Source organism: Sceloporus occidentalis, unplaced genomic scaffold (genome assembly GCF_023333645.1).
Source record: "Sceloporus occidentalis isolate IW3139 unplaced genomic scaffold, rSceOcc1.0.p SCAF_4, whole genome shotgun sequence".
NCBI classification, from domain to species: domain Eukaryota; kingdom Metazoa; phylum Chordata; class Lepidosauria; order Squamata; family Phrynosomatidae; genus Sceloporus; species Sceloporus occidentalis.
In genome coordinates, this window is record NW_028316984.1 from 144,219,621 (window position 1) to 144,247,575 (window position 27,955).

The following is a 27,955-nucleotide window of genomic DNA, read 5'->3' on the forward strand; positions in this document are numbered from 1 at the left end:
AAGGGGAATGAGGTGGCCAAGGCAGGAACGGGAGTGGCAATTAAGGCTATATGGGGCAAAGAAAGATATGGCGATAGCAGAGTGAAATTTTGTTACAAAAGATAGGATGGGGAGCTTATCCACACCACAGAACCTTACCTTGCACCTTTGTAATGCCAGGTCAATTAAGAATAAGACCCATATTATATATGACCTCCTCATGGATGAGAATGCTGACCTGGCTTGTTTCACAGAAACCTGGCTGGGAGAAGATAGAGTCATCACTTGGAATCAAGCTCTCCCAGCTGGGTATACTATCATGGAGCAGGTAAGGGAAAGTGGGCGGGGAGCGGAGTGGCCCTGGTTTACAGAGACAATCTCACCTTGACCAGGATACCTGTCCAGAAGATGGACAGCTTCGAGTGTATGTACCTATGCCTGAAGACCAGGGATAGTATAGGGAATCTGTTGATATACCGTCCACCCCGTTGCTTAACAGACTCCCTATCCGAGCTAACACAGCTGGTCTCGGAGTTGCTGTTGGAGTCATCCAGACTCTTAGTCCTGGGCGACTTCAACATCCCACTTGAGACCTGTCTAACAGGTGCAGCTCGGGAGTTCATGGAATCCATGACAACCATGGGCCTTTCCCAATTGGTCGTTGGGCCCACACGTTGTGCGGGTCATACTCTCAATGCGGTCTTTAGTACGGAGCAGGCATATCCATGGGCGGAGGTAGTTAATACCTCCTCATTGTCATGGACAGATCATTTCCTGGTCAGGGCAGAACTAAGAGCCACTATCTGTCCCACCAGGAGTGGAGGACCCATTAGAATGGTCCGCCCTCAAAAGCTAATGGAACTGATCGGATTCCAGAAAGCTCTAGAGGGTTTGATGGCTGATAATGCCGATGATTCTGTTGAAGCCTTGGTGAATATGTGGAACACCGATCTTACTAAGGCCATCAACACAATCGCTCCTGAGCGTCCTTTCCAACCCGCCTCAAATCAGAAGCCCTGGTATACTGGAGAGCTGAAGAATATGAAGCGGGTGGGACAACGACTAGAGCGCGATTGGAGGAAATCTGGACTCTTACCTGACAGAACTCACCATAGGAAATTCCTTTGCAATTAAAGCAGCAAAGAGATCCTCCTCGTCTGCTTGTATTGTGTCTGCAAAGTCTCGTCCGGCAGAGCTGTTTAGGGTGCTGAGGGAACTGACGATGATGCCATCTACCCAGAACCCTCTGCTTAACCGAACAACAGCCTGCTGCGATGCTTTCAACAACTACTTTGCAGACAAAATATCTCAGATAAGAGCCCATTTGGACGCCAGTGTTGAAGCAAAATCGACTAATGAGGTGTCCAGTAAACCCGTTTATGAAATTAAACTGGATCAGTTTGAGCTAGTGAGTACTGATGATGTGGACAAGATCCTTGGAAAGATAAAAAAGACATGCCCTCAGACATATCATCAATGCTTCCCTTGGGGAGGGTCATATACCATCCTCGTTGAAAGAAGCGATTGTTAGACTGCTCTTGAAAAAATCCTCCCTGGACAAGAAAAATTATAGGCCTGTTTCCCATCTGCCATTTTTGAGCAAGGTGATTGAGAGGGCAGGTGCTCTTCAGCTCCAAGCGGTCTTGGATGAAGCCGATTTTCTTAATCCATTTCAAACAGGCTTCAGGACTGGGTATGGGGTGGAGACTGCCATGGTAGCTTTAACTGATGACCTTCATCTAGCCATCGGCAGAGGGAGTGTGACCCTGTTGGTGCTGCTAGACCTCTCAGTGGCATTCGATACAGTAGACCATGATATCCTTCTGGACACCTGAGAGAATTAGGAATTGGAGGCACTGCATTGCAGTGATTCCGCTCCTTCCTCTCAGGTAGGTTCCCGAGGGTGATATAAATAAATAAAATAAATAAATAAATAATAAAACTTTTATTTATATCCCGCTTTTCTGTTACAAGACAATCAAAGCGGCTCACAACATATTAAAATCCACATTTACAAAATTATGTCCCAAAGTGATGCTCGGGGACAGTCGCTCTTCAAAAACAGCTTAATTGTGGTGTCCCTCAAGGCACCATCCTGTCCCTGATGCTATTCAACATCTATGGCGGGTTACAGACCGCCCGTTTGGGGTGGCGTGCACCCGCCCCTTTCCCCGCTGTATTGGGGCCTCAGCTGCCAGACCGGCAGCCTCCGAGGCCCCGATCCACCGCTTTCCAGGCTGCGGGGAAGCTGCAAAAGGCCGCTTCCCCGCGGCCTGGAAAGGGGTGTCCTTGGGGCTTCAAGCCCCAAGGACACCTGGCGACGGCGGGGAGGAGGAGAAAGGGGCCGCTTGTCCCCTTTCTCCTCTGCGTCGTGGTGCAGCCGTCTGAAGGCTGCGCCCAGCGACGCAAACCCAGAAGGAGCTCCGAAACGGAGCTCCTTCCGGGGTCGCGGAAAGGACGCCCTAGGCGCCCTGGCGTGGCCCCAATACGTCACAACCATGCCGCCTCGTTTGGAGGTGGCGCGGTCGTGACGTAGTGATGGCGACGGCCATGTGGAATGGCCGCCGCCATTTTCTACGTGCAGACCGCATACTAGGGTTGGAGGATGCGGAAGCACCGCCCCTTCCTAACCCTAGTACTCGCTCATTGCGTACTTTCTGGCGGTCTGTAACCCGCCTATATGAAGCCGCTGGGAGAAATCATCTGTGGATATGGGGCTGGGTGTTATCAGTATGCTGGTGACACCCAAATATATTTCTCCATGTCCCGGTCATCAGCGACAACAACAGATGGCATCTCTCCCCTCAACCAGTGTCTTCAGGCAGTAATGGACTGGATGAGGGAAAACAAGCTCAAGTTGAATCCAGACAAAACAGAGATACTTACGGTAGGGGCCCCCAAACCAGGTATTGGGCTGCAACCTCCAGTCCTAGAGGGACTCGCGCTCTCCTTGAAGGACTGTGTTCACAGTCTGGGGGTTCTTCTTGACCCATCGCTTCAGATGAGGAATCAGGTGAATGTGATGGTCAAGAGCGCCCATTATCAGCTTCGGCTGATACGCCAGTTGCGCCTTTTCATGGAACAGGATGACCTCGAAACTAGTACATGTGCTGGTAACTTCAAGACTTGATTTTTGCAATGCGCTCTACATAGGGCTACCCTTGTGCCTAGTCCGGAAACTCCAGTTGGTACAGAATATGGCAGCCAGGTTGGTCACAGGAAGGAGCAAGGAGTGACCATATAACACCAAGATTGAAGTCACTCCACTGGCTGCCTATCAGTTTCCAGGCACAGTACAAGGTGTTGGTTATCACCTTTAAAGCCCTACATGGCTTGGGCCCAACCTATCTAAGGGATCGCCTGCTTCCATACAATCTGCCCCGTACACTCAGGTCCTCTGGGAGGAATTTATTACAACCCTTGAAGACCAGGTTGGCGGCAACCTCCCAGAGGACATTTTTGGCAGCCACTCCCAATTTATGGAATGGCCTTCCGGATGAGATCCATCAAATTACCAATCTAGAGAGCTGTTAAAAAGCCATTAAGATGGATCTCTTCCGGCAGGCCTTCCCGGAATAAAATACTCGGCCATGAATAAGACTTCCCATCTAGTGAACTCTGCCCATGATGATGATTATTTTTTGGATTAGTTGGTTTTTTAATATGTAATTTTTAATCTTATACTGTTTAATGTTGTTTTAAGGGGGGTACTATGTATTTACGGTTGTATTTCAAATTGTTGTATGCCGCTTTGATTGCTTGGCAAAAAGTGGGATAGAAATAAAAAATTTATTATTATTTATTATTTATTGCCTGTGGTATTCACAACTACACACATCCCACCATCGTCTTCTTTCACTTCACCTATCTGCAAAGCATGTTGGACCCAGTATAATACTGGGACGAACTGACTTTTGTTGACAGAGGAAGTTTATTTCTCTCCCATTTTTAAATTTGCAGAACATTTGAATATTCAGAAATGGGATTTTCATGGTGGTGCATATGTAGACCTACTGCAAATTTCTCAGAAAGGGGAGAGGATAGAGAACACTGTCCAGGATGGATGATTCATTCATTCTAGATCTGGGTGACTCATTTTAAGAAGAATATATGCAAGTTGGTGCAACTTCAGAGAAGGGCAACAAGGATGATAAGAGGTATGGAGAACAAAAATATGGCCCCATGAATCTGAGGAAGTAGACTCAAGTCTACAAAAGCTCATGCCACAAACTTCTCTCTTTCAGTTAGTCTCAAAGGTGCTACAAGATCCCTTTGCATACTGATTTTTCAGACTAACATGACTATGTCCTTGAATTATATGAGCAATAGTTGATTGAACATTAATTAAATAATGGGATTGTTCTGCCTGGTGAAGAGAAGACACTCCTTAAATACCTCAAGGTCTGTCACACAGAGGAGGGTGCAAGCTTGTTCTCCTCTGTCCCAGAAGATAGGACCAGCTCTAATGATTTTATGTTACACGAGTGTAGATTTTCATTGAATATTAACAGAAATGTCTTGAAGAGCAGTTTGGCAATGGAACCAATTGCCTTGAGAGCTGGTGGAATCTCATTCTCTGGACATCTTCAAAAAGAGGCTGGAGAGCTACCTGTTGCGGATACTGGAGCTGAAACTCCTGCACTGACCACAGGGTTGTACTGAATGGCCCATGGGGCCCCTCCCAACCCTATGATTGTATGATCCTTTGATATCTCTTACTAGTTGTGTCTGCTAGTGCTGTCATCCTTTCATCATCTTTGTGGAGGCAGAGAAAAATGTATATTTTTAACTGAAGGCAAGTAACAAGACATTTGTTTCACATCCAGATCCATTTAACAGCTTATAGCCCATGTGTGATAGAAATTGTTGCAAACTATCTACAACTAGCATTACACGGAAATTGATTAAAAGTTTTCAGCATCGATGATTTCCCTTTAAGGAATGAGTCATGATTATTAAGTTTATTATGGATCTATAAACACATCTACTGTAGTACAGGGTACAAAAGATCACTGATGATATCACTCCATTTCCCAGAAACTGAGAGGCAGCCATTTCTCCAAATATCAATCTGTTTTGAATAAAGTTGAAAGTTAGGGTGACTTAGGGGAAATAAGGCTCTAATTTATGTTGCCCTGAAAGAACAATGAAACATTATTTATTCTTGTTTGAATGGGGCACTGTCCTCTCCCCCAGTGTATCAACCCTTGGTCATTCATACACAACCCAAGTTACATAACTATTTAACATGGCCTGCTACAGACTGCCAAAATAAAGCTGCTTCGGGTCTCTTTGGAGGTATGCTATTTAAATGATGCATGGGTCCTAAGAGTCTGGAGGTTGCGCCAAAGCCACACTCCATTCCTAAGCACTGAAGTGCAGCTTTGGTGCAGCTTCCGGATTCTTAGGATGCATGCATCATTTAAACAGCATACCTCCAAAGAGACCCGAAGCAGCTTTATTTTGGCAGTCTGTAACAGGCCCATGTCAGTGATGCAGCAGCCTGGAGAGTGGGCAATCCTGTTTTGTTAGAGGTTATATCCAGTTGCTATGTGAGTTTTGGCATCACTGTTATGAATCTAAAGAGCTGGTATGATGCAGTTGAGTGTTTAATTTGGCTAAGATTTACATTTCAGTTTAGACCATAGATATTCAAAGCAGTGGGTTGTGGGCCAGTGGTGCTACTCAGGCCATTGGCTGCTGGCCTGCAGCAAGTCTCCTGAAAAGAAAGATATAGTTGTAGTCAGCAATTGTGGCAACTGATTGCTCATGCCAGCCTTTTAGTTGGAATAGATGTTGGTAGTCAGTCACAGCCAAAAGCTCAGTACAGTCATCCCTCCTTATCCACAGATTTTTTATCCATGGATTCAACCATGCATGGCTTGAAAATATTCCAGAAATATATAAATTCGAAAAAGCTAGCCTCAGTTTTGCAGTACGCCATTGCAACTACTGGAATATGGGCATGCACAGATTTTGGTATACATGGATGGTCTTGGAATCAAACTTCAGCAGATACCAAGGGCCCATTATACTGTAAAATAGCTCAAAAATCTATCTTTCTAAATTCCAGCTTTTGGCATTTCAAAAAACAAAAACGTATTCTATTTGAATGACTTTTGTCATTTACAACTTTGTACTATGAGTCTCGTGGTGTTTGGAGCTTCCCATTCCAGTTTGATGTAGGTGATGTATATCTTCTTTATTATGGTACTTGCCAGCATGGTTCTTGCCTATTATAGCGTATCAGCTTTTGAATGAATGTAGATATGTCATGCTGGTAAGAACCTTTAACCCCAATATTCTTATGAACTTTTTCCTTCCTGTTCAGGTGTGGAGTCAGTACATAGATTATAAATACTTTCTTGCTACTGCAGCATTCAAAGTTCACTCTGAGTATAAGCCCATAACTCTGGATCAAAAGCATTTCCACTGCTGTGGATTGTTGCCTTTTGAATTTAAAAGGGCATTTTTTACAAGACTGGGTAAGTTCAGATTTTCTAGGATGCCTTTGTTTTGAAAAGTTCTTTTGCCTGCTCCTCCCTGGCTACTACTTATCGTGGAAGATTAGGTTGGGGCCTACTAGTCTTTCTGCCACCTAGACAGGCTTATGCCATTAAAAGTTGAGGGGGGTCCAACCAGTTACATGCTGGCTATATATTTTATTACTGAAATTTTATGTAATGGTTTTAGTCAAGATTTTATTATTCATCTGTATTCTAAGAAAGCTAATTTACTGTGTCAGGAATGACTTGACAACCATGTTAAAAGGAAAATCTTTACCTTTACCTTATACTTTGATTACCCTTTTTGACAGAAAGACTGGGTATAAATTAATTCAGTAAATATATATGGGGCAAATAGGGGTATAGTGCTAATTATTCTCTGTACTGATAAAGGTGAAATATACATTTTAAATATTGGATGCTGTCCTTGCATGAGAAACGTTCTTACCAGTGAGAAGCAGGATTCTCTGGAAAGAAATGGATATAGCATACTATTGTGTGTTACTGAATGTGCAAGAAAGTTGGCTTTTTTCATTGATAAAGGGGATGTGAACCATTCATAGTTGAGTGGAGATCATGGCTGGTTTTAGTGGTTTTGGGTCACTACATGCATGAAGAAAGAAAAACACGAGAAAAATTCATGTTGATTAGATTTACTTCAAGATGACAGTTCAGACCAGCAGCAAGATGCAGAGAAGCCAATATATTGTTTTGGAATACTGAATAATTAATAATAACCAAGAATTTAAGATACTTGAAAATACATGAAGGTGTGATATGTATATGGCTCAGAAGCTTGAGCCAGAAACTGGCCAATTTATTGAAAATGTAGCCAAATTGGAAGGAGGCAAGAAATCTCATAGAAATTATGATAATATCACATATGTGGGCAGGCTAAGAAGTAGTACAGAAATGGATAAAATGACAGGGAAACACACAACAGAAAAGAAGCAAAAGCTGTGCAAAAAAATAAGATCACATTGTTTAAACTGTTTGCAAAAATTGCTGATTTTTACAAAAGAAATGGGATTTGTTGCTATCATTACATGTCCTTGTGTGCATCGTATGAATAGTTTTTCCAAATGTGAATTCAGTAGCAACAAATCCTGAAAATTACAGCGTGTTTAGATCCACCTAGTCAACACCTAAGTCCCACTGATTTAATGGACCCATTCTAGAGGCTACTGACAATTAGATTTAGGGCTAGGCCATTGTTTTTAAATGCATTAGGAGACCTTCATATCAGGTCTGATTTGAGTTTACCCACTACATCCTCTAAATCAGTGGTTCCTAACCTGTGGTCTGCAAACTATCAGGGGGCTACCATGACAGAGTAAGTCTATAAAGGCTTGAAGGCTGCTCAGTCCACCTCTTCTCTGCAGCAGAGTGGCCACATGATAGGCTCCAAGGCAAAGGCTAGCTGAATGGGCCTATGTGTTGCCATTCAGTATTCATTCAGCATGTTGCAGCTCCAAATTGAGAGAAGTCTTCCCTCCCTCTCCTGCACTTCTGAGGGATGGTGTAATTATTATTGATTCACTGTTCAGATAATGATAATGATAATGATAGGATTTGAGTTATGTCTTGGGAGCCCATAGCAACAAAAGATATTTAAAAGGGGTTCCCAGTAAAGAAAAGATTAAGAATCACTACTCTAAAAGAACAGGTCTGTCCTTGAGATTCTTCAAGGTCCTATATTTTGTGTACAATACAATTCCGACACATGCTATTCAACATTCGTCATTCAGTGAAAGAGACAGAAAAGATCAACGTAAAGCATGTTTTACCATGGCCATTATTCTTGCTGCTTTTAATTTCAACATTATTTAAAAATCACAATTTCTTTTTAGCTCTTCATTATTTATTTCTCATGGTTCCACTGGTTTAAAGCTTGGTTGTTGAAGCTTATTCACTTTTTCATCCTTTCAAAACATATTCAACAACATAGTTGTTTGTTGTTATTGTTTTGTGCCTTCAAGTTTTTTCCAACTTATAGTGATGCTAAGGTGAACTTATCATGCGGTTTTCTTGGCATGATTTGTTCAGAGAAGGTTTGCTATTACCTTCCCCTAAACCTGAGAGCATGTGATCTGCCCAAGGTCACCCAGTGGATTTCATGGTCAAGCAGGGATTTGAACCCTGGTCTCTAGAGTCTTAGGCCAACATTCAAACTATGATACCACACTGGCTGTCACATTTAGTTGACTGCCACTAGCTTAATCATAATCAATAAGCAGTAGCTATCACCAACTCTTTTATTAGCAGTAAGCAAGATACTGAATGTGTACAATCTGTTATGTCTACATTAGCAATAGCAATAGCATTTACATTTCTAAGTGAAAGGAAAGAATGTGTGCCATTAGATTTGAGGAAAAGTTTTTCTTGAATGTACTGGCAGATTTTTCTCGATTTCAAGAGCACAGGAAAACTGGAAACACGTTGGGATAGGTGGTGTGTGGTTACTTCTGAAGGTGTCATGTTTAAAGGATCTCCCTTTCAGGTTACCATGGAAGAAGAATATGTAGAAGGCCAGTTCAAAAAACTGCAAGAGCAACGTATGGCTATGCAGAAGAAAACATTCACCAATTGGATCAACAGTGTTTTCTACAAACATGCTGTAAGTATTTTCCTCACAACCTTTAGGAATGAGCAGCTCTGTTAATTCCATATGACTCCCCATCCCATGTTAGTTCCATACAGGTTTTTAATAGAAAACATCTATTTGTATTTTTCATATGCATCCATTTCAGCATTCCACATGAAAGGTTCTTAAAAATAAATAAACAAAGCATCTTTCTCACTACTCCAAATGTGACCAATTTAAATTTTAAACACTTAATTAGTGGAGTCAGCATCTCCACTGCAAGTCCCCTAAAATTTGAGAAAGACTGTTTACTCTTGTAAATTTTGAAGCATAACATCAAACATAGTATTTTTAATTTATGATACTTCTGAAGTTGCTTCATTCAGTATAGCTGCATAATAAGCAATGGATGGACAAAGCAGTACTGATGCATTTTAGTGTGAATTTATATAGTATTTGCATTTTAATATTTTCTAAGTGCAGTTTCATGTAACAGATGGAGCATTGCAATGCAAACAGAATTTTCTTCAAACACTATGTTTTTCCATAGAATCCTTCCACTATTTAGATGTGAAGTCCTGAAGTTGTGTGTGTGTCACTCAACTACCACTCCTTTGGTGCTTTATTACAAAACTATTTAAAACCTGTTTTGTCTGAGTTGCCAAGTTATGTTTTAATTTCAGCTTCCTTTATTGCTGCCCTCAATATATGTTGGATTACAGCTTCCATCAACCCCAGCCAGGATTCTCAAAGATTTGGAGGAGAATCTTGTCTAGGCTGTTTTAAATTCAGTTCAGAGAAGTTTCCAAACACCAGATTTAGCCCAAGATATTTAGTTGGTCTGGGTGTGACATCTGTTAAAAGTCAATAGCCATGGCTTTTTATCTTTAGTTTTGAACGTTTAATTTTGCAGGTGAACCATAGGATTCAAGATCTCTACACTGAACTGAAGGATGGCATTCATTTCTTACAGCTGCTAGAGCTGTTGTCTGCTGAGAAACTACCCAAGCCAAACAAGGGCAAGATGAGGGTTCATTTTCTGGAGAACAACAGCAAAGCCATCCAGTTCCTCAAATCCAAGGTGGGAAATATTTCTGGAGCGGATAGGGTGGGATGATATAAAGTTCCAGAACAGTGTGGTAATGCAGCAATGAGGTGGTTATTCATTCTGGCTTTATTGATTTTAGTTTATTTATTAAAATATTAATATGCTGCAGTATATATCACAAGTTCTCAGGACAGTTTACCAGTAAAATCAACATAAACAATTAACAACATAAATGATGGATAATGGAGCAAAACATGGAATTTAAAAAAATCTGCATGTGCATTATTGACTACAGCAAAGCCTTTGACTGCATAGACCATGGGAAGCTATGGAATGCTCTCAGAGAAATGAGAGTGCCACTACTTTTGATTGTCCTGATGTGTAACCTCTACTCAGGACAAGAGGCTGGTGTTGAAATTGAATATGGAGAAACACGATGGTTTCCAATTGGAAAAAGGATCAGGCAAGGCTGCATACTATCTCCCCACTTATTCAACCTATATAATGGGCCCTTGGTTTCTCCTGGGGTTTGGTTCCAAGAGTCCTTGTGGATACCAAAATCCATGGATGCTGGAGACCCATTATATACAATGGCATAGTTAAATGGTACCCCTTATATAAAATAGCAAAACCAGAGGCCGCTATGGGCGCCGCCATTTTTTGCCCAAAATGGCGGTGAAGTCTCGCGCAACCTCGGGGAAGGTCGCGCGAGACTTCGCCGCCATTTTGCCGCCCAAAATGGCGGCGCCCAGAGCGGCAAAAAGCCGCGACGGGCGGCTGCGGCGGCGGTGGCAACAGCAACCGGGGGCCGGTAGCCAGGCCTTCGCGGGCCGCATCCGGCCCGCAGGCTGGAGGTTGCCGACCCCTGTTCTAGATAATGAGAAAATTGAAATAATTAAAGAGTTCCCATAATTTGTATCAAACATTGATCAGAATGGAGATTGCAATCAAGACATTAGAAAAAGGATAGGATTCGGATGAGCAGCTATGAAAGAACAGGACAAGGCCCTAAAATTTAAAGATGTAACATGGAACACTAAAGTGAGGATTGTCCAAGCAACTGTATTCCCCATCACCATGTATGGATGTGAAAGCTGGACAAAGAAAGCAGACAGAAAGAAAATCAACTCATTTGAGATGCAGTGCTGGAGAAGAGTGTTCAGAATACTGTGGATGGCCAAGAGGACAAGCAAATGATTCCTTGAACAGATCAAGGAGATTATCCCATTACAACAACAAAAAAAGGCGACTTAGCCCTGCCATTTTCAAGTCGATTACAGGATGCAGTCAGGTATTATCGCAGGGAAAATGCCACTGATTCTGCTGCCTGACTGCATCCCGCATAAAACCTGGCTACAAGCCGCGCTCAGCTGGCCAATTTGCATTAGTGGCGGCATTAGTGGCATTTTCCCTGTGATAGTACCCGACTGAATCCTGTAATCGACTTGAAAGCAGCAGAGGTAAGTCGCCTTTTTTGTTTTTTGTAACGGGATAATCTCCCAAGCCTGAACTCTCCCTGGAAGCCAGGATGCCACTATAGTTCATGACATAATCATTCTATCATTCACCCCTTTTGTGCCTTCCAAATTGCTACAATTCAGCTTAATTTGTTGTTACATTCCTTCAAGTAGTTTCAAAGTTATGGTAACCCTATGTCGACCCTATTACAGGATTTTTTTGGGCAAGATTTCTTCAGAGTGGGTTTGGCTTTGCCTTTCTCTGACGTTGAAAGAGTATGACTTGCCCAAGGTCACCCAGTGAACTTCAGTATCTGAACAGGGGGTTGAATTATGGTTTCCCAGATTCCTAGTCAAACTCAAACCACTGAACTACATTGGATCTCTCATCTCAAACTACAATATGTAAAAATGATGGCAAGTTGAAGGCAGGATTTTGGTTTAAAAATATTAGAATTTATCTGCTCACACATTGTTTCACCACATATTCTTGAACTACACGCACTGCTTTATTTGTTAACTTCGGTGAATCCTATCAATAAACTAATAGTGAGATAAATCTCTGAAAGACATCTTTTATCCATTCAGCAGGTACATGTGAAGTTCATTGGCCCTGAGAACATTGTAGATGGAGACCGAACCCTTATCCTGGGATTAATATGGATAATTATTCTCAGGTTTCAAATTGAATGTATCCATCTTGATAAGGTAAAATGGCACTTTTATCCTTTTTGCTTCTGATGTTTAAGCAGCTGTCTTCATGCATTGGCTAAAAACTTTTGCTCCCAGCCTTATGACAACAATTGACTCTAATTGATACTGAACTGTATCTCCCAGCAGCCCTGGCAGTATAACATGTTGTGAGGAATGTAGACAGTTGTAGTTTATCAACATCTGGCGCCTTTTCACAATACACAGTTATAGTACTATGATTCCACTCTAAGTGCCGTGGCAGCATCCTATGGAATCCTGGGATATGCAGTTTAAGGAGGGAAATTCTGAATTTACAGCCAGAGCACTCTAGTGCCTCATCACACTGCAATCTCAGGATTTCTTAGGATACTACCATGGCAGTTAAAGTAGAATCATAGCACTATATCTGTGTAGTGTGACATACCACCCAATATTCCACAGAGAAGATAAGTGACATGGGTGGCCAAGCAACATTAAAATGTGGTCAGGTTGGCAAAAGTTATTAATGAGGAAGAACACACAACCTCAGAGAGGCTGCTGTAATTTGCTTTTGCCTAAACCTACAGAGAAGGAAAAATTCTTCCTTTTCCTGTCTCCCTGCTGCAGCCTCTGCTAGATTGTGTGTTCTTCCTCAATAACTTTTGCTATCTTGAGCATACTCTGATGTTGTTTGGTCACATATGTTCTGATTTCATCTGTAAAAAGTTGTAAGATATGATAATCACAGAGGAGCGAGCAGACAAAACTTCTCTGGTTGCCATTGTTTCTCTGATTCTGGCTGACATTTATTTAATAATCTGGATGGTGGTAAAGGACAGCCTCAGAAGGAAACAAAGGAAAAGGGTATTCTTGTTTATTAATTAAAATAAATGAACCAACAGTCATTACAAAACATACTCTATATTATGATTTAACTGAAACCACCTTTAATAAATTTAATCCAACCTTAAAACACTATTAAAATTTAATTAGCAGTAAAATATTATAAAAACTAATTAGAAGTTAATTAGAGTAGTTAAAAATGAGAGTGGCGGTTGAGATAAAGGCTTCTGGAAGATGGCAGATGTGGAGTGGTGTCCAAAAGGCAAAGCAATGGTTGTCTCCCAGTTCATGTAAGGATAAAAATATCTGTGATGTGATCAACACAAAATGAGTGGAACTGGTCCAAATGAAGAAAAGAGGATAATGCCAGAGCATTTGAATCTGGGAAAAGAAAAGAAAAACACTAGGGAAGATAGTTCAGAGCAAGGTACTGCACAGCTGATAAGGTAAGAGTCCTACAGGATCAAATGCAAACAGTCCATCTAGTCCAGAATCCTTTTTCCAGAGCATCAAAGAGTTTTCTCATGGGGCACAACTCCCATAAGCTCCAGGCAGCATATCCTGTGGCTATGATCATTGGAAGTTTGGGGAGTTATAGTCCCCAAAAGAAACTTTTCTTAGTTCTGTTACTCACACTGACCAATCAGATGCCTTCAGGAAGTTCACATGCAGATGTGAAGATAATAGCTTCTCTATTAACAAGATTGTGATATTTACAAATTTACCCTTTAAAAGTACCCAGCTAATCTCTGTAAATCCCTGTTTTTATTTGGCCTTTTACAGATTATTTCTTATCCAGAAATCCAAAATCCAAAATACTCCAAAATCAAAATACATAGGTGGCTGAGATAGTGACACTTTTGCTTTCTGATGGTTCATTGTACACAAACTTCGCTTAGTGCAAAAATTATTGAAAATATTGTGTATAAAATGACCTTCAGGCTATGTGTATAAGATGTATACAAACAGAAATGAATTTCATGCTTAGACATGGGTCCTATCTCAAAGAGATCTCATTATATATATGCAAATATACATAGTCTTTTTTTAAAAACCTAAGATATGCATATGACACCATTACTAAGGAAGGTCAAAGATGAAAATACAAAGGCAGGCCTAATGATGAACATAAAGAAAACAAAAATAATAACCATGGAGTACCTATATACATTCAACTCTAGACAATGAAGAAGTCAAAATTGTTAAAGAATTCCAAAACCTAGGATCAAAGGTTGATCAGAATGGAGATTGCAGTCAAGAAATCAGAAGAAGACTAAGAATGGGAAGGGCAGGAGTGAAAGAACTGTATGAGATCCTAAAAAGTAAAGACATACAACTGGGCACCAAAATTAGAATCGTCAAAACCATAGTATTCACCATTACTGTGTATGGATATGAAAGGTGGACAGTGAAGAAAGCTGTTAAGAAGAAAATCAACTCATTCGAAATGTAATGCTGGAGAAGAGTGCTACTGTGGACAGCGAAAAAGACAAACAAGTGGGTCCTTGAACAAGTCAAGCCTGAAATCTCCCAGGAAGCCAAAATGATCAAATTGAGTCTGTTGCACTTTGGTCACTTAATGAGAAGACACAATACATTAGAAAAGACAATAATGCAAGGAAAAGTAGAAAGTAATAGAAAGAGAGGAAGACCCCCATGCCAGATGATTGACTCAATCAGGGTCTAAATTTTCTTGACCTAAGCAGAGAGGTGGGGGACAGGGTGTCCTGGAGATATCTCATCCACAGGGTCACCATGAGCTGGAGACACCTAAAAAGCACTTAACAACAACAACAATATGCAAGTACAGTACTATATTCCAAAATCCCAAACTTTTCTGGTCCCAAGAAGTTCAGATATGAGATACCTAATCTGTATTAGATTAAGAACTAATTTTATATATTTTTTTCAGTTTTATATTACCATTGCCTTTGACTTTGTGTCCCCTTTTCCCCCTCTCTTCTTTCTAGGAAGAATTTGGTTTCAGAGCTGATGTCCTTTCTGCCAATGATGCCCTACTGATCTGGTGTCAGTGTAAGACTGCCAGCTACTCCAATGTCAATGTGAAAGATTTCTCCAATAGCTGGAGTGATGGACTAGCCTTTAATGCACTCATTCATGCTCACAGGTAAATGAAAAGTTGAATATCCTGTGGGAGCAGCTCAAACATTTCAACCAATTCTAGTCAGGTGTGAGGATATGGAAGTGCAGAAAGGGGCAATAAAAGGCTATTGAGAAACTTCTCTATCAAGGAAGATTGCAATATATGTGGGGAAAGGCAAAAGGGGCACAGAATGATTGTGGTTGATGAAATTTTGCATGATTGATATAAAGCAGATAGAGAGGTGCTTGTATGTTTCTTAATACTAGAATCCAGAGTTATCTTATAAAGATGAATTATGGGAAATTAACAGAGACCAAATGAAACAGTTTATTACCAGACTGCATGCTTTGCATTAAGACTTTGCTTCCACAAGATGTAGTGAAGGCCATTGATTTGAATGACTTACAGAGGGAATTAGACAAATTCATAAAGGATAAGGCTATCAGTGTGTTGTTGGTGTTGTTGTTGTTGTTTGCCTTCGAGTCATTTCTGACTTATGGCTACCCTAAGGTGAACAATTATGGGATTTTCTTGACAAGTTTTTCCAGTGGGGGTTTGCCACTGCCATCCTCTGAGGCTGAGAGAGTGTGAGTTGTGCAAGGTTGCCCAGTAGGTTTCCATGGCAGAGCCGGGATTCAAACCATGGTGTCCAGAGTTGTAGTCCAACACTCAAAGCACAACATCATGCTGGTACTAGTCCTGGATTTGAGCACATTACACCCCGGATCAGAGGTATCGGGTTGGTGAGGAACAACAAGAGGAGAGTGATATGGCTCTTTCTTATAGATTTCCCTCAGACATTTGTTTGGCCACTGTGGAAAACAAGATGCTGGATTAGGACCTGAGAGAACTTTGTTTTGATCCAGCATGACCCATTCTCTGTTCTTGCAAAAATTCTTCCATGTTGACTGAAAGAGAAGAGAGTGGGAAATTGGAGAGCCATGGCTTGAGCACATGCATTTGAGATGTGGAAGGAAGGTTTTTTCATAAAGTCTTGTTCACCTCTAGAACATTCCAAGTGACACTCTGCTGGCAAAGTACTCATAGGTGTACTCTGAGGGCACAATGAAGAAATAGAGTATTGGACTAGATAAGTCTCTGGGCTTTTCCAGAAACACACTTCTTATACTCTTAAGATTATTTTATGGAAAATGTGATAGTATTTGAATACATGTGCAAGCAAAACATGAATTTTAAATAGACCACTCAAAAGTGTCCAGGTTCTCCTGCTAAACCCCAAGCATACCTAAGCAGCTTCTTGCTTACCTAGTCCTCAGATTTAGCTGTCTGGTGCTACAGAATAATGGTCCTGCCATGCTGAATGCTTCCAATTAAGTATTCTATTTGATTTCTATATTAGCCGCTCTGAGAGCCATTAGGGCTGAAGGGCGAGGTATAAATAATGTAAATAAATAAATAAGCCTTCAAGTGATGTCCATGTATACAGCTGCTTCTTGGTTTGTTTGAAGAATATGTTTGCGATGAACAAACTGTTGGTCTCATAAAATTCAGTCAGTTGGTCTCTGGCTTCATTTCTTGATCCTAGGCCAATTTTTCCAAAATCTTTTATTCTGTTCTGTTTCCTATTTTTGCATTCCAATCACCTTTGATTAAGAAGAAGTTCTGTTTTGGTATATAATCAATTTCCCCCTGGACTCCAGCACAGAATCTTTCAACTTCTTCTTCTGCCTCTATAGTTGGAGCATAAACTTGGGTTGAGCTTATATTGTTGGGTTTTCACTTAAGTCTTATTGGTATGATTTAATCAGACTTTGCATGACATCCTTTGGCTGCTTTTGCTACACCTGTCCTTGCTTTTCCTTAGATTTCCTGACAAAAAACTGTGTAATTTCTAACTTCCCCTGCCTCAGTAATGCATCTTACAAAATAGATTCTTGGTTTTGCATTTTTAAATAAAAGTAATAAAAACGAAGTAATGGTGAATATCAGTTTCCCTAGCTAATTGATACAGTTATTACATTTTTGAAGTCAATTGAAGAAAATTATGTTGTTTCATGTCAAACCACTAGAGGGTATCTGTGTGTCAAATCACTAGAGGTTACACTGTTTCTGTATATAGCAGTATGGTATTCTTCAGATATCCTAAAATGGAGTTAATAAATGTATCCGCATGAGCATATTAAATCAGTTTTGAAAGTGTTGATTTTACACTTTCAAAACTGATTTAATATGCTCATTAGCTGTGAAAAAATCTGCTTTATGATACACATGTACAACAGATGTACTACTCTCTTGGTTCTCTCTTTCCTGCCTCCAATTCTTGGAAATTACAGTTCTAAAGCATCCTGAAAATTTTCAGCTGAAAACTCCTACTTCACAGATAGGTGTAAGGCTTGCATATATGCCTATATCTGTATGACAGATATATCAAGTTAATGAAGAGTCATACTGTATAACTTGTTTATAGGATTCCTGAATGAATGAATGAACCTGATTGACACATACAAACATTTTTTGGGACCAGCATACTTCTCTCATCCCCAGTTTTTTGTTTTGGGTGTGTGTGTTTTTAACCATACAACCTGATGGTGAGTTCAAAAAGCTTGTTCGTTTTGTGAATTACATTTTAATTTATAGTTTAGCCCACCTATGTATTTTCGACTCTGGTTTAATCTGCATGGCAAAAAGAATGCAGTTTGACACCACCATAACTGCTATAGCTCAGTCCTATGGAATTATGGGATTTGTAGTTTCTTGTTGCACCCGGAGCTCTCTGACAAAGAAGGCTAAATAACTCACAGAACTCAAAATCCCAGAATTCTATAGCATCGAGCAATTGCAATTAAAGCGATGTCAAACTACATTATTTCTGTAGTGCAGGTTAGACCTTCATTACCGTATATTCCTGTAGCTCAACAATGATTCTTTAAAAAAAAAAACATGCACACACAACCAAGATCACTGCACTGAAAATAGTAAGGGAGGCAAGAATCTTCACAGCAACATATGGCTTAGTTGATTAAATGCAGAGATCCTACCAGTGTAACTTATTTAAACATGAATCTTGCAAATCCAATAGGACATGACAGATTTTGCACTATTTACACTTCTTTGCCTCTTCTACCTGTACCCTCCAAGCACTCAATCTGGTTATGACAGAAGAAGGAATAGGGTTAATATACTGTCTCTGTTTAGTGCCTCTTTGAATGGCTTCTATTCCAGTGAGCCATTACATGAATTACTGTGTAATCTTGAGGATCTGTGCCCGAGTTTGCTCATTTTCCTGTTCTGCCTCGTTTCTTTTTCCTCATTATTAAATCCCTTATGTTGTATGTCTTCAGGCTAGGACTGCATTTTTTATTTATTCAACATAGGCTGATTGGTATGGAGAGGGGGTAAAATGCATCTAATAAATGATGGAGAATAGTAAAGTACTGAAAGGCTATGCTTATTGAAGAGACTGGACTGTAATGCGTGAAAGAGTTGGTATCCATTTTACTGCATTCTCTCAAATGTGTTTTCTTTTCTTCTGCCTTTCCAGACCTGACCTCATCCAGTACAGTTCTCTGAGACATGACCAGCCCATCAGCAACCTAAATAATGCCTTCACTGTGGCAGAGAAGCAGCTGGGAATCATAAAACTGCTGGATGCTGAGGATGTGGCAGTACCCTTTCCAGATGAGAGATCTATCATGACCTATGTGTCATTCTACTACCATTACTTTTCCAGGGCGAAACACAGCCAGACTGTTCAGAAAAGGCTTGCTAAAGTCAGTACATTGCTATTCAGCAATTTTTCTCCCTATGTAAATTTAAAAAAAAAAAAAAAAAAAAGGGGGGGGGGTCCATTTTAATATACAGAATCAGTGGATAATATTTACAGCTTTTCATAGGAGGGATGAACAGCAATACATGTTTTTATATTCTGCCCAAAAAAAGAGGACCTAATACAAAGGCCTAATACAAAGGTTTACTGAGGGAGAACATAACTGAAAACACTCTCACAATTTTGCAGGGCTAATACTATTCTCCTTAGATTCCTCCCCTTCATTTTAATTTACCATGGCCATTGGTGGCTGGCGTTTCCTTTGTCACTGAGGTGCCAAATCCATTACAAAAGCTATCAAGGTGCTGATTCTGGCTGCATCTGCACTGCAGAAATAATCCAGTTTGACACCACTTTAACTGCCATAGCTCAAGGCTATAGAATTCTGGGAATTGGAGTTTGTTGTGGTTCCAGAGTGGATTATATCTCCAGTGCATATGCAGCCCCTGTCTGGGGAGTTATGGTTGAGCATATTGGACAGTTCCCTTTCAGGTTTGGACTAAAAGCTAGAATAGATTCACTATTCAAATGACATGGACTAGAAAGCCTTATAGGAGAAGCCAAGACAGCTCTGGCTGAAAGAACTGTGTGCCCCTTTTCAGTGCTAAAGAGATTATAGCTAGCACAGTATTACACAATGGTCCAAAATACACTGCAGAAATAAGCCAGTTTGGGACTGTTTTAAGTGCCTTGGCTCCATGCTAGGGAATCCTGGGAATTGAAGTTTATTGTGGCACCAGAGCTTTCTGACAGAAAAGGCTATATTTCTCACAAAACTACTGTTCCCAAAATTCCCTAGCATTAAGACAGGGGAATTAAAGCCGTCTCAACCTGGATTATCTCTGCAATCTGTTTTGGAGCAATTTCTTCTCATCATAGCTATACTGGCATTCTCTGGATATATTTTCCCATCACAGTAAGATATGGTTCTTTGCTCAACTCACGGGTTATTCTCCAGATGACCAAACAAACAATGCATTGTCTTCCCCAATTCTGGTTTGTTTCTCTTTTACTCCTTTTTATCAGGTCTTGTTTCATGGTGAGTAGCTGGGAAAACAAGCCAGGGAAAAGCCACCATTGTGGGCATGGACATCATGATAAGCCATGGTTTAAACAAGCCAGATTTCATAAGCCAACAACAAGTCCTAAATTCAAATGGCAGTTTGTGCTTATTAATCAACCAAGGTTTATTAAGGGAAATGATTGTTTGCATATCTGAACAAGACAGAGTTCAACCAACCACACAGCATGACTTGTTGTGGCATGCAGACACATATATGTCTGTCAAAAAGGGCAGAAACTATATGGGAATTTTGCTGCAGTGCAGTAAGGGAGCTATAAGACTGCTGGATGTTATGTAAAGAGCTGTGGGAAGCTTAGATTTCTTTGAAAGGAAAGGTCATCCAGGGGCACAGAGGAGTCTTCTCTGAAGTATCTGTGAACTGCTTATGTGCTGATGCAAGTTTTTCAAACACCAATTATATATTCACATATAAATGCAAAAACACTAAATGCATCAAGTTAGGGATAAATGGATATGTCTATTTCAGTCTCTATTTTTTTTCCTTTCCTAAATTTGTTTCAACAGGTTTACACATCAATTCATGGATTTTGCATGCAAATTTGTAAGCATTTCTCCTGATGTACAAACCTTTGTACACAATTTTGCCTAACAGCTGTAGTATATATAATGCCTTTTTATATGGTTTTTTTTGTTTTTTGTTTTTTGTTTTTTGTTTTTGTTTTGTTTTGTTTTGTTTTTGCCTGAAGATTTGTACAAACTTTCCCCAAAGATAAGCATTTTGGCATGCATTCTGTGACTGAAGAACTGCATTGCAAAATTCAAAGATGGAATGCCAAATGATAACTAAATTTCACTTTGCATTTTGGCCTGGGAAGTGAAAATTAGGGGGGATTGTCTTAAAACGTGACTGCAACAAAATCCTCCCACTTCCAACATGTGGTTCCAAGCTAAAAATGTCCTATCTCGTATCCTCATTGAAGCTACCTCTCACCCCTTGGGCTTCCCCTTTTACTGTTGTATGATCTCCACTGCAGTTCTCTTCCAGTATTCATTCTTGCACATGTTCTCTTCCTTTTCCGTATGTCTTCCTTCCTGCCTCCTTTGGAAGACATAAACAAACAAAGGGAGACATGGTAATCTCCTCATGACCTCAGTCACCCTTAATAGGCAGCTCTGAGTTCCATAATAGGATTGCCCCAGAGAAGCCTTCCTTGTGTCAAAGCAGCCAGAGCACTTAGACTTGTGGGTGAGCAGGAATGCAGAGGGAATCTATGCCGAGAGGTAAACCTCCCTTCCCCACCCAAACCAATGACCATGCACTTACTAGGATCCTTCAGTGAGAACTGGGTGCGATGGCAGAACATACAGAAAGGAGCCTTAATGCCCCAGGCTGCTTTTCCTGCACTAAAGGTTGGTGCTGCTCTTTCATTCCTATTCACTTGCAGATGCTCCTCCTTTCTTTGCTGCATGTCCACTCAGGAAACAGAAAACTTCAGATTAGCCCATGCTCTTTTTTTGGTGTCAGCAACTTTGTTATTAACGTACCCATCTGCCGGCAGAAAGAAACAATTGTGGGTTGAGACATAGGGAATAACTGATCCAGATAGTTGTTATTGTACCTCTTGCTTATTCGGCACAGGAGATTTTCTGTGATTTTAGATGTTTCACTGATAGCTCTTTCAAAGCTAGGATTAATCAGTAGAAACTAAAAAATAGCAAAGAAATGAGAGGAAAATAGGAGAAAGGGCATACCTGCACATACATATTAATGGTTTTATGCCAAGAATAGGTCCATGGAGTTTATGCTGGGTGGTGAATTAGCATGTCTGATCTTCACAATACACTGGCAGAATCACATCTTGGCTGTGGAATACACCAAGCCCTGGGATAGATATATCTCCTCCTACTGTCCCCTGAACCATTTTCTCATTGGGGTGAAGAACATTAATTAAAGAAAGCAAGAACTAAGGATGGTTGAGCATTTCAGTTCAGGATAAGAGTTTTCAGAATTTACCAAAATTTGCAATAGTCCATCGTGGCAAAAAAGTGTAACTGATTAAATTGTCCATCCTATCAACACCCTAAAGTTTATCCTGAGTTTATGTTCAAAATTGTGGCACTGAATTCTCCTTTTAAATGGATTACTTAAGGATCTTTAGGAAAGCTGTGGCCTTTAAACACCAGTAGAAAACCACAAACTGTGGAACCTGAGTTTATTTGTACATCTTTTTTAAGTAGAAATACCTGAGCATAGCAGAAGAACATCATCAGGGTGTGGTAACCTTTCTTTGTTTGTTTGTTTGGGAAGAAGCTTGCAGATCACATTTCTAAATGCCAGAAATATAATGTGTTGCTGACAATTAATTTCTTTCAGAATAATTTTCACTACTTTACAATATGGCTGTAATGTGATGAGAGATGATTTCTCTTTTTCAGTTTAATTTTTAATTATTTAAATTGCTAATTATACTGAAATTATTCACTTTAACTATTAACTGTATTTGTTAATAGTAACAAGGAAGTGCATAGCCTTAGTGTTTAGGCTAGTAGCTTGTAGCATTTTTAAACCAAGTAAAAGTAAAGAGTAATATCTTAGTTACTTGGGAATAATAAAAAAGTAAAGAGATCCTTTTCAAATTGCAAGATACCTGTAACTTGCTACTTGAGGAAAATTTTATTTGTAATTGTTGAGAAAAGTTGCGAAAAGCAACTTTCTAAGCTAGTTATGGCCTCGTTTCCTATTATATCTTAAAATATCAGCTTGTTTAAAGCAGAAGACATTAGCCATATATATACTTAAAACCTCTATATTTAAGCCAAGCTACCAGATTCAGAACTGATTGACACACAAGTATTTTGAAATGATGGAATTTTAGGTTGAAATATATTCAAGTTAAACAATTGTAAACTGATCTCTGGATGGCTCACTTGAGTATCTAGATTTCCAGATGTCCCCAATCTGTGTCATTCACACAACTTTTTGTATTATGAGTGGATTTCAGATGGTCACCTCTGAGATGACTAGCCTATCATGAACATAAGCTGCAAAGTTAATAATGAAAATGAAGGAAGAATGAAGATAACCATTTGGCACATGCATCTGACTACTTAACATGCCAGTATAGTTCTGATATGTGGTAACAAAAGATGAGTTTTTGGTAATGTATCGATAAAAATATACGATCAAATGGAAGATAAAATGGTCCTTTCTGCACAATGAAACAGATCATTGCAATCACTTCTTAGTCCAGATAGGAACATTCACCTGGGGGCCTTTCCCACTAAGCAATTATAGCACTATGGACTTTATCACACAGAGAAAAACGGAGAAAAGAAGGATTTAAAGGGACATTATGCTGTGAAAATTGTGAGATTGCAGTGAAGATTTCCACATGATGTCGTGATTAAAGAGGGCTTATCCCAGCAATAACAAAGTTATAACCAGCAACAAATAATTCACAGGGAAATCCTTGGTCCTTTGCATTGCCAGGACAAGTCCTCTAATCGCGACATCATGTGAAAATCTGCACCACAATCGCATGATTTTCATGGCATAATGTCCATTTAAATCCCCAATTTCCCCATGTGTGATACAGTTCTAAGATTTCACTTTCAATACCATGTTTCCATGTCAGTTAAAGTTCCATGATACTTTTAATAAGTACTTTCTTGGTTCTGCACTACTTCAATTTGTCACTGTTCTAGATAAAACAATCTCTCTGTGATACTGTATTAGACTCAAAGATAAAATTTGCCTGGTTGAAATGGCCAGGAGACTAATTCAACTAATGGATCTGAGAAAATTTGCCAGTTTTCTTCTTCATGACTAATACAAGATCTGGAGATTGGGCAGTTTGTCTCGGACCTATGGAGGAGAGGGGGAAAAAACCTCCTGTCTTCCTCTGCTGTGGCTGTAATACAAATCATTGGGATGTAATGTCTCCTTTTGGGACAGGAAAATTGTGTTGAATTCACAGTCTCACATGTATACGTCATTTAAGCTTAAAACATCTTGTATGAAGCCTGATTTCAGTGAAGTCAATAATAATAAATCTGCTGGATTATATGAAGGAAGGATTTCATTATGTCTGTTCCCACAGATTGTGTTCTTCCTGAAGGAGACAGATGACTTGAAGTCCCAGTATGAACAAATGGTCTCTGACCTCTTGAAATGGATAAAAATCAAAGTAAGGGAACTGGACGATCACTCATTTCCCAATTCCCTAGAAGAAATGCGTCTTCTCATGGGCAACTTTAAGTTCTTCCGCACTGTGGAGAAGCCTCCCAAGTACCGGGAGAAGGGGATAATTGAAGCCAATTTCTTCCACATCAGAACCAAACAGAGAACCAGCAACCAGCGTGCTTATCTGCCCCCTGAAGGAAGGACACTAAGAGATCTGGAAAAGGAATGGATCATTTTGGAGAAGGCAGAGCACAACAGAGGAAAAGCAATACAGCAGGAGCTATTGAGACTTGAGAGGGTTGAGCAACTAGTCCAGAGATTTCTGAAGAAAGCTGCCATTCGTGTGGCCTATTTGGAGGACATGAGGGGGATCATGAGGAAGCAAGAGGAATGCCGACCTGATAGTATGGAGGAACTTGAGGCAGCTACAAGGAGGCTTGAGGCCATTGCTGGAGACATGCTTTCCCGAAGCCAGCGCTTCAAAGCACTCTCTGAGATGGCATCAGAAATCAGACGGGAGAACTACCATGATAAGATGCAGATTTCAAAAATGTAAGTTTAAAAGTAATGCCTGATGTTGTTCCTGTGTCAGAATAAGAACACAGACATACTATTTATCTGATATACCTGGGAAACACCTGGGAAGCGTTTTATAAATATTAGTTATGCATTACAGGTTAAAAGGATTTAATGACCCACAAAAAGAGAGAAATCAAGTCAAATTTCATTAGCATCAAGCCAAGGGTCATTGCAATTTATACAGAGGATGAACAACAGCCAGATAAAAATCCAACAACAACAAAGTTCCCAGCAAATTTCAAAGAAACTCCCCATTGAGAAAAATGCCTGCAGCTTCTTAATATAACTTGCCTAGTGCAGATTTTCTACTACAGTTCAATATGGTTTTTATTGGAGAATGTTGGGTCATTTCCTTTACCCGGGGGGGGGGGGGGGGGCTTTAATAATCCCTACATTCATTGGGTGATATATTTTCTACAATGTAACATAGATGGATTGTCAGTTTTTTCATGTGCCCCCTGAAGGAGTCACTGAAAACTAGGGATTCTTTACTATTTCTTCAAAGGGAAGCAACAAGTAATTTTAGCAGTTTTATTTCTGAAGCAACAAGTCACAAAAACAAGTTGTTTTCAATGCCTATTTACAGTTCAGGACATATTCTGTGCAAAATTCACACATTGATGTTTTGCACAGGAAACAGCATTTTCTGCACCGGACACAGCATTTTCTGTGTAAAAGAAATGATATTCTTGCATAAATATATTATTTTCTGTGCATAAAATGCTGATTCCTTCACAGAAAATGTTGCTTTCTAGGCAAATCACTTGTGTGAATGTTGTGAAGAATTCCCAAATGACAGCATTTGTAGCACAGGATCATATGTGAATTTTGTGCAGCAGCAGTACCAACTAGAAGTCCATTTTTGGCACAGGGTCAGCTTTTTTCTGGGCAAGAAATACTTCTTGATTGCAAATTGCAATGGCATGAAAACAATTACATGAAAATGCAACAATTCATATCAGTTAGGATTCTACTTGACACAGTTTTTTGACACTCAAAAACCATGGTTTTCAACAGTTTTCTGAAGTTTTGAATAGTCTTTCCATCCTTCTAAAGAACTCAAGGTAGCTGCTGAGACATGGATAAGCTATTTTTGAAACTTCCATAATATCCAGCCTTGTTCATGATTCCTATACATTTATGTACCTTTGCCAGTGTCAGCTAATGATATGCAACTTAGATTAGCTATTTTTGGACCCAAATTCCCAGAATCCCTATCTAGCATGCCCACAGGCCAAGGCCATGTTGACTAGAGATTGTGGGAGATGTAGTCCAAAGATTACTTTCCTGAGTTCAGGTGCAGAGAACGTTTTATGGAAACATACATATTAATGATGTCTGGACATAGAGTAAATAGAACTCTATAAAGCAACGAGGTAACAAGGTATTACATTTTGGTTCTTTATGCGTAACTCTGTTCAGTTTTACAGTATATCAGGGTTTGTTTTTTTCTTTTTATGGACAGGCAAAAGGATATTGCACAGCAATGGCAAGATCTTTTGAACCAGCTCAAAAGACAGAGACACTTCATAGCAGACATGCAGGAAGTTCTGGTCCTCTTAGGAGACATTAATACCGTTATGGAGGAACTTAAAGGGTTGCAGGTATTTTATTTCATGCATTCTTCAAGTTAATGTTAGTAGACATGTTATTTTAGTGAAAATTAAGTACTGCCATTGATATCTTGCGGCAAGAAATTCTTGTGTTTGGCGGTCCAAAATAGCAATGTATGTTGGTGTATATGTAAAATCATTTGTACAAAGTTGATATTCTAGTGGCAAATAAAATAACATTTTTGACTTCTTCAGAGATAATGGTCACAAATGTACAGATTTAATTTAATGGGTTCTGTGGATCTCTACTGCCCAATCAGTTCAGTTGCTTTCAGGTTTTTTACACCAAGATTTGGTTGAAAGATTTTTTTCCCTGTAAGTCACCAATGAGTAGTATGACAAGTATTATACAAACATAATTTTGTGTACATGTAGTGTAAAATAGTAAAGGTAAAGGTAGTCCCTTGACATGAGTGTCTAATTGTAACCAACTGTAGGGGGCATTGCTCATCTCCATTACTAAGCCAAAGAGCCAGCGTTGTCCGAGGACTACTCTGGTGGTCCTGTGGCCAGCATTACTGCACTGTTACTTTCCCACCTAAGTGGTACTTATTTATCTACTTGCATTTGCATGCTTTTGAACTGCTAGGTTGGCACAAGCTAAGACTATTGACAGGAGCTCACCCCATCATGCAGCACTCAAGCCTCCAACTGCCAAACCTGTGATCTTCCGATTATCAGAACTGGTGACTTAACCACTAAGCTACTGCATCCCAACATGTATGCCACTGCACGTAGTGTATGCAGGCTTAAGTGTACAATATTTAATTTTTCCAAGATTTAATACGTGGTAAATATTTGCATGGGTTCTGATTATTCCACTTCCAGGAGAAGCTATGATAAAATTATTTCTTTCCTTTACCACAGCACATTTGGTTCTACACTTATGGGATTTTATAGGAAGGGCATGATTTCTCAGCAGTCTAGAATCTGAATACACTATAACTGAAAATTTCACCCATGGGCTAATCACTATCATACCCACCAACTGTCCTGATTTGGCAGTGACAGTCTGGAGCAATCAATCCTCTGTCATCCCAGTTTCTTTCTCCTCCTCCCACTTTCCCCTTTTGTCCTCAGCTTACATCAATTGCTGCAAAATGAGTTCAAAGTGCAAAGTAATGTGAACTCAGTGAACTCAGCAGGGCGAAAAGGAAAATTGAGGATGAGAGAGGATGGCATCTTGCCCTTCCCAGCGGGCTCAGGGAAAAGCCAACTCCTGCAGCCTCTCCTTGCCATGACAATAAACCAAAAAAACCTTGATAATACAAAAGTTTATACAAAGTTAAAGTTATATTTAAAAAACATTAAATGTATAAAGTGTAAATTCATTTAAAAGCACCTCAAAGTTAAAATGTCCTCTGAACAAATCTTACAAAACACACACACACACACACACACACAAAACCTTCCATGATAGATTCACCTTAGGATCACCATAAACTGAAAACAACTTGAACACACACAACACACACAGGTGTCTCAATAAAAACTGCCTACCAGTTACAGGATAGCAGAGAGGGGGCCAGACTCATGTCCCTAGGAAGAGAATCCATAGCTTGTAGGAGCCACCAAG

General features: G+C 40.0%; 1 protein-coding gene across 1 annotated transcript in view; it reads left to right on the top strand.

Annotated features, from left to right (window-relative positions):
• Positions 1-813: 813 nt before the first annotated feature.
• Positions 814-27,955, top strand: part of SPTBN5 (spectrin beta, non-erythrocytic 5) — a 155,573-nt gene continuing 128,431 nt past the window's right edge. Inside the window, exons 1-10 of the mRNA XM_089523147.1 lie at positions 814-1,029; positions 2,981-3,092; positions 6,311-6,321; positions 8,986-9,102; positions 9,983-10,150; positions 12,166-12,282; positions 15,060-15,217; positions 18,696-18,924; positions 24,105-24,739; positions 26,232-26,370. Coding sequence (XP_089379273.1) covers positions 814-1,029; positions 2,981-3,092; positions 6,311-6,321; positions 8,986-9,102; positions 9,983-10,150; positions 12,166-12,282; positions 15,060-15,217; positions 18,696-18,924; positions 24,105-24,739; positions 26,232-26,370 — 1,902 coding nt within the window. The remainder of the gene's footprint in view (positions 1,030-2,980; positions 3,093-6,310; positions 6,322-8,985; positions 9,103-9,982; positions 10,151-12,165; positions 12,283-15,059; positions 15,218-18,695; positions 18,925-24,104; positions 24,740-26,231; positions 26,371-27,955) is intronic.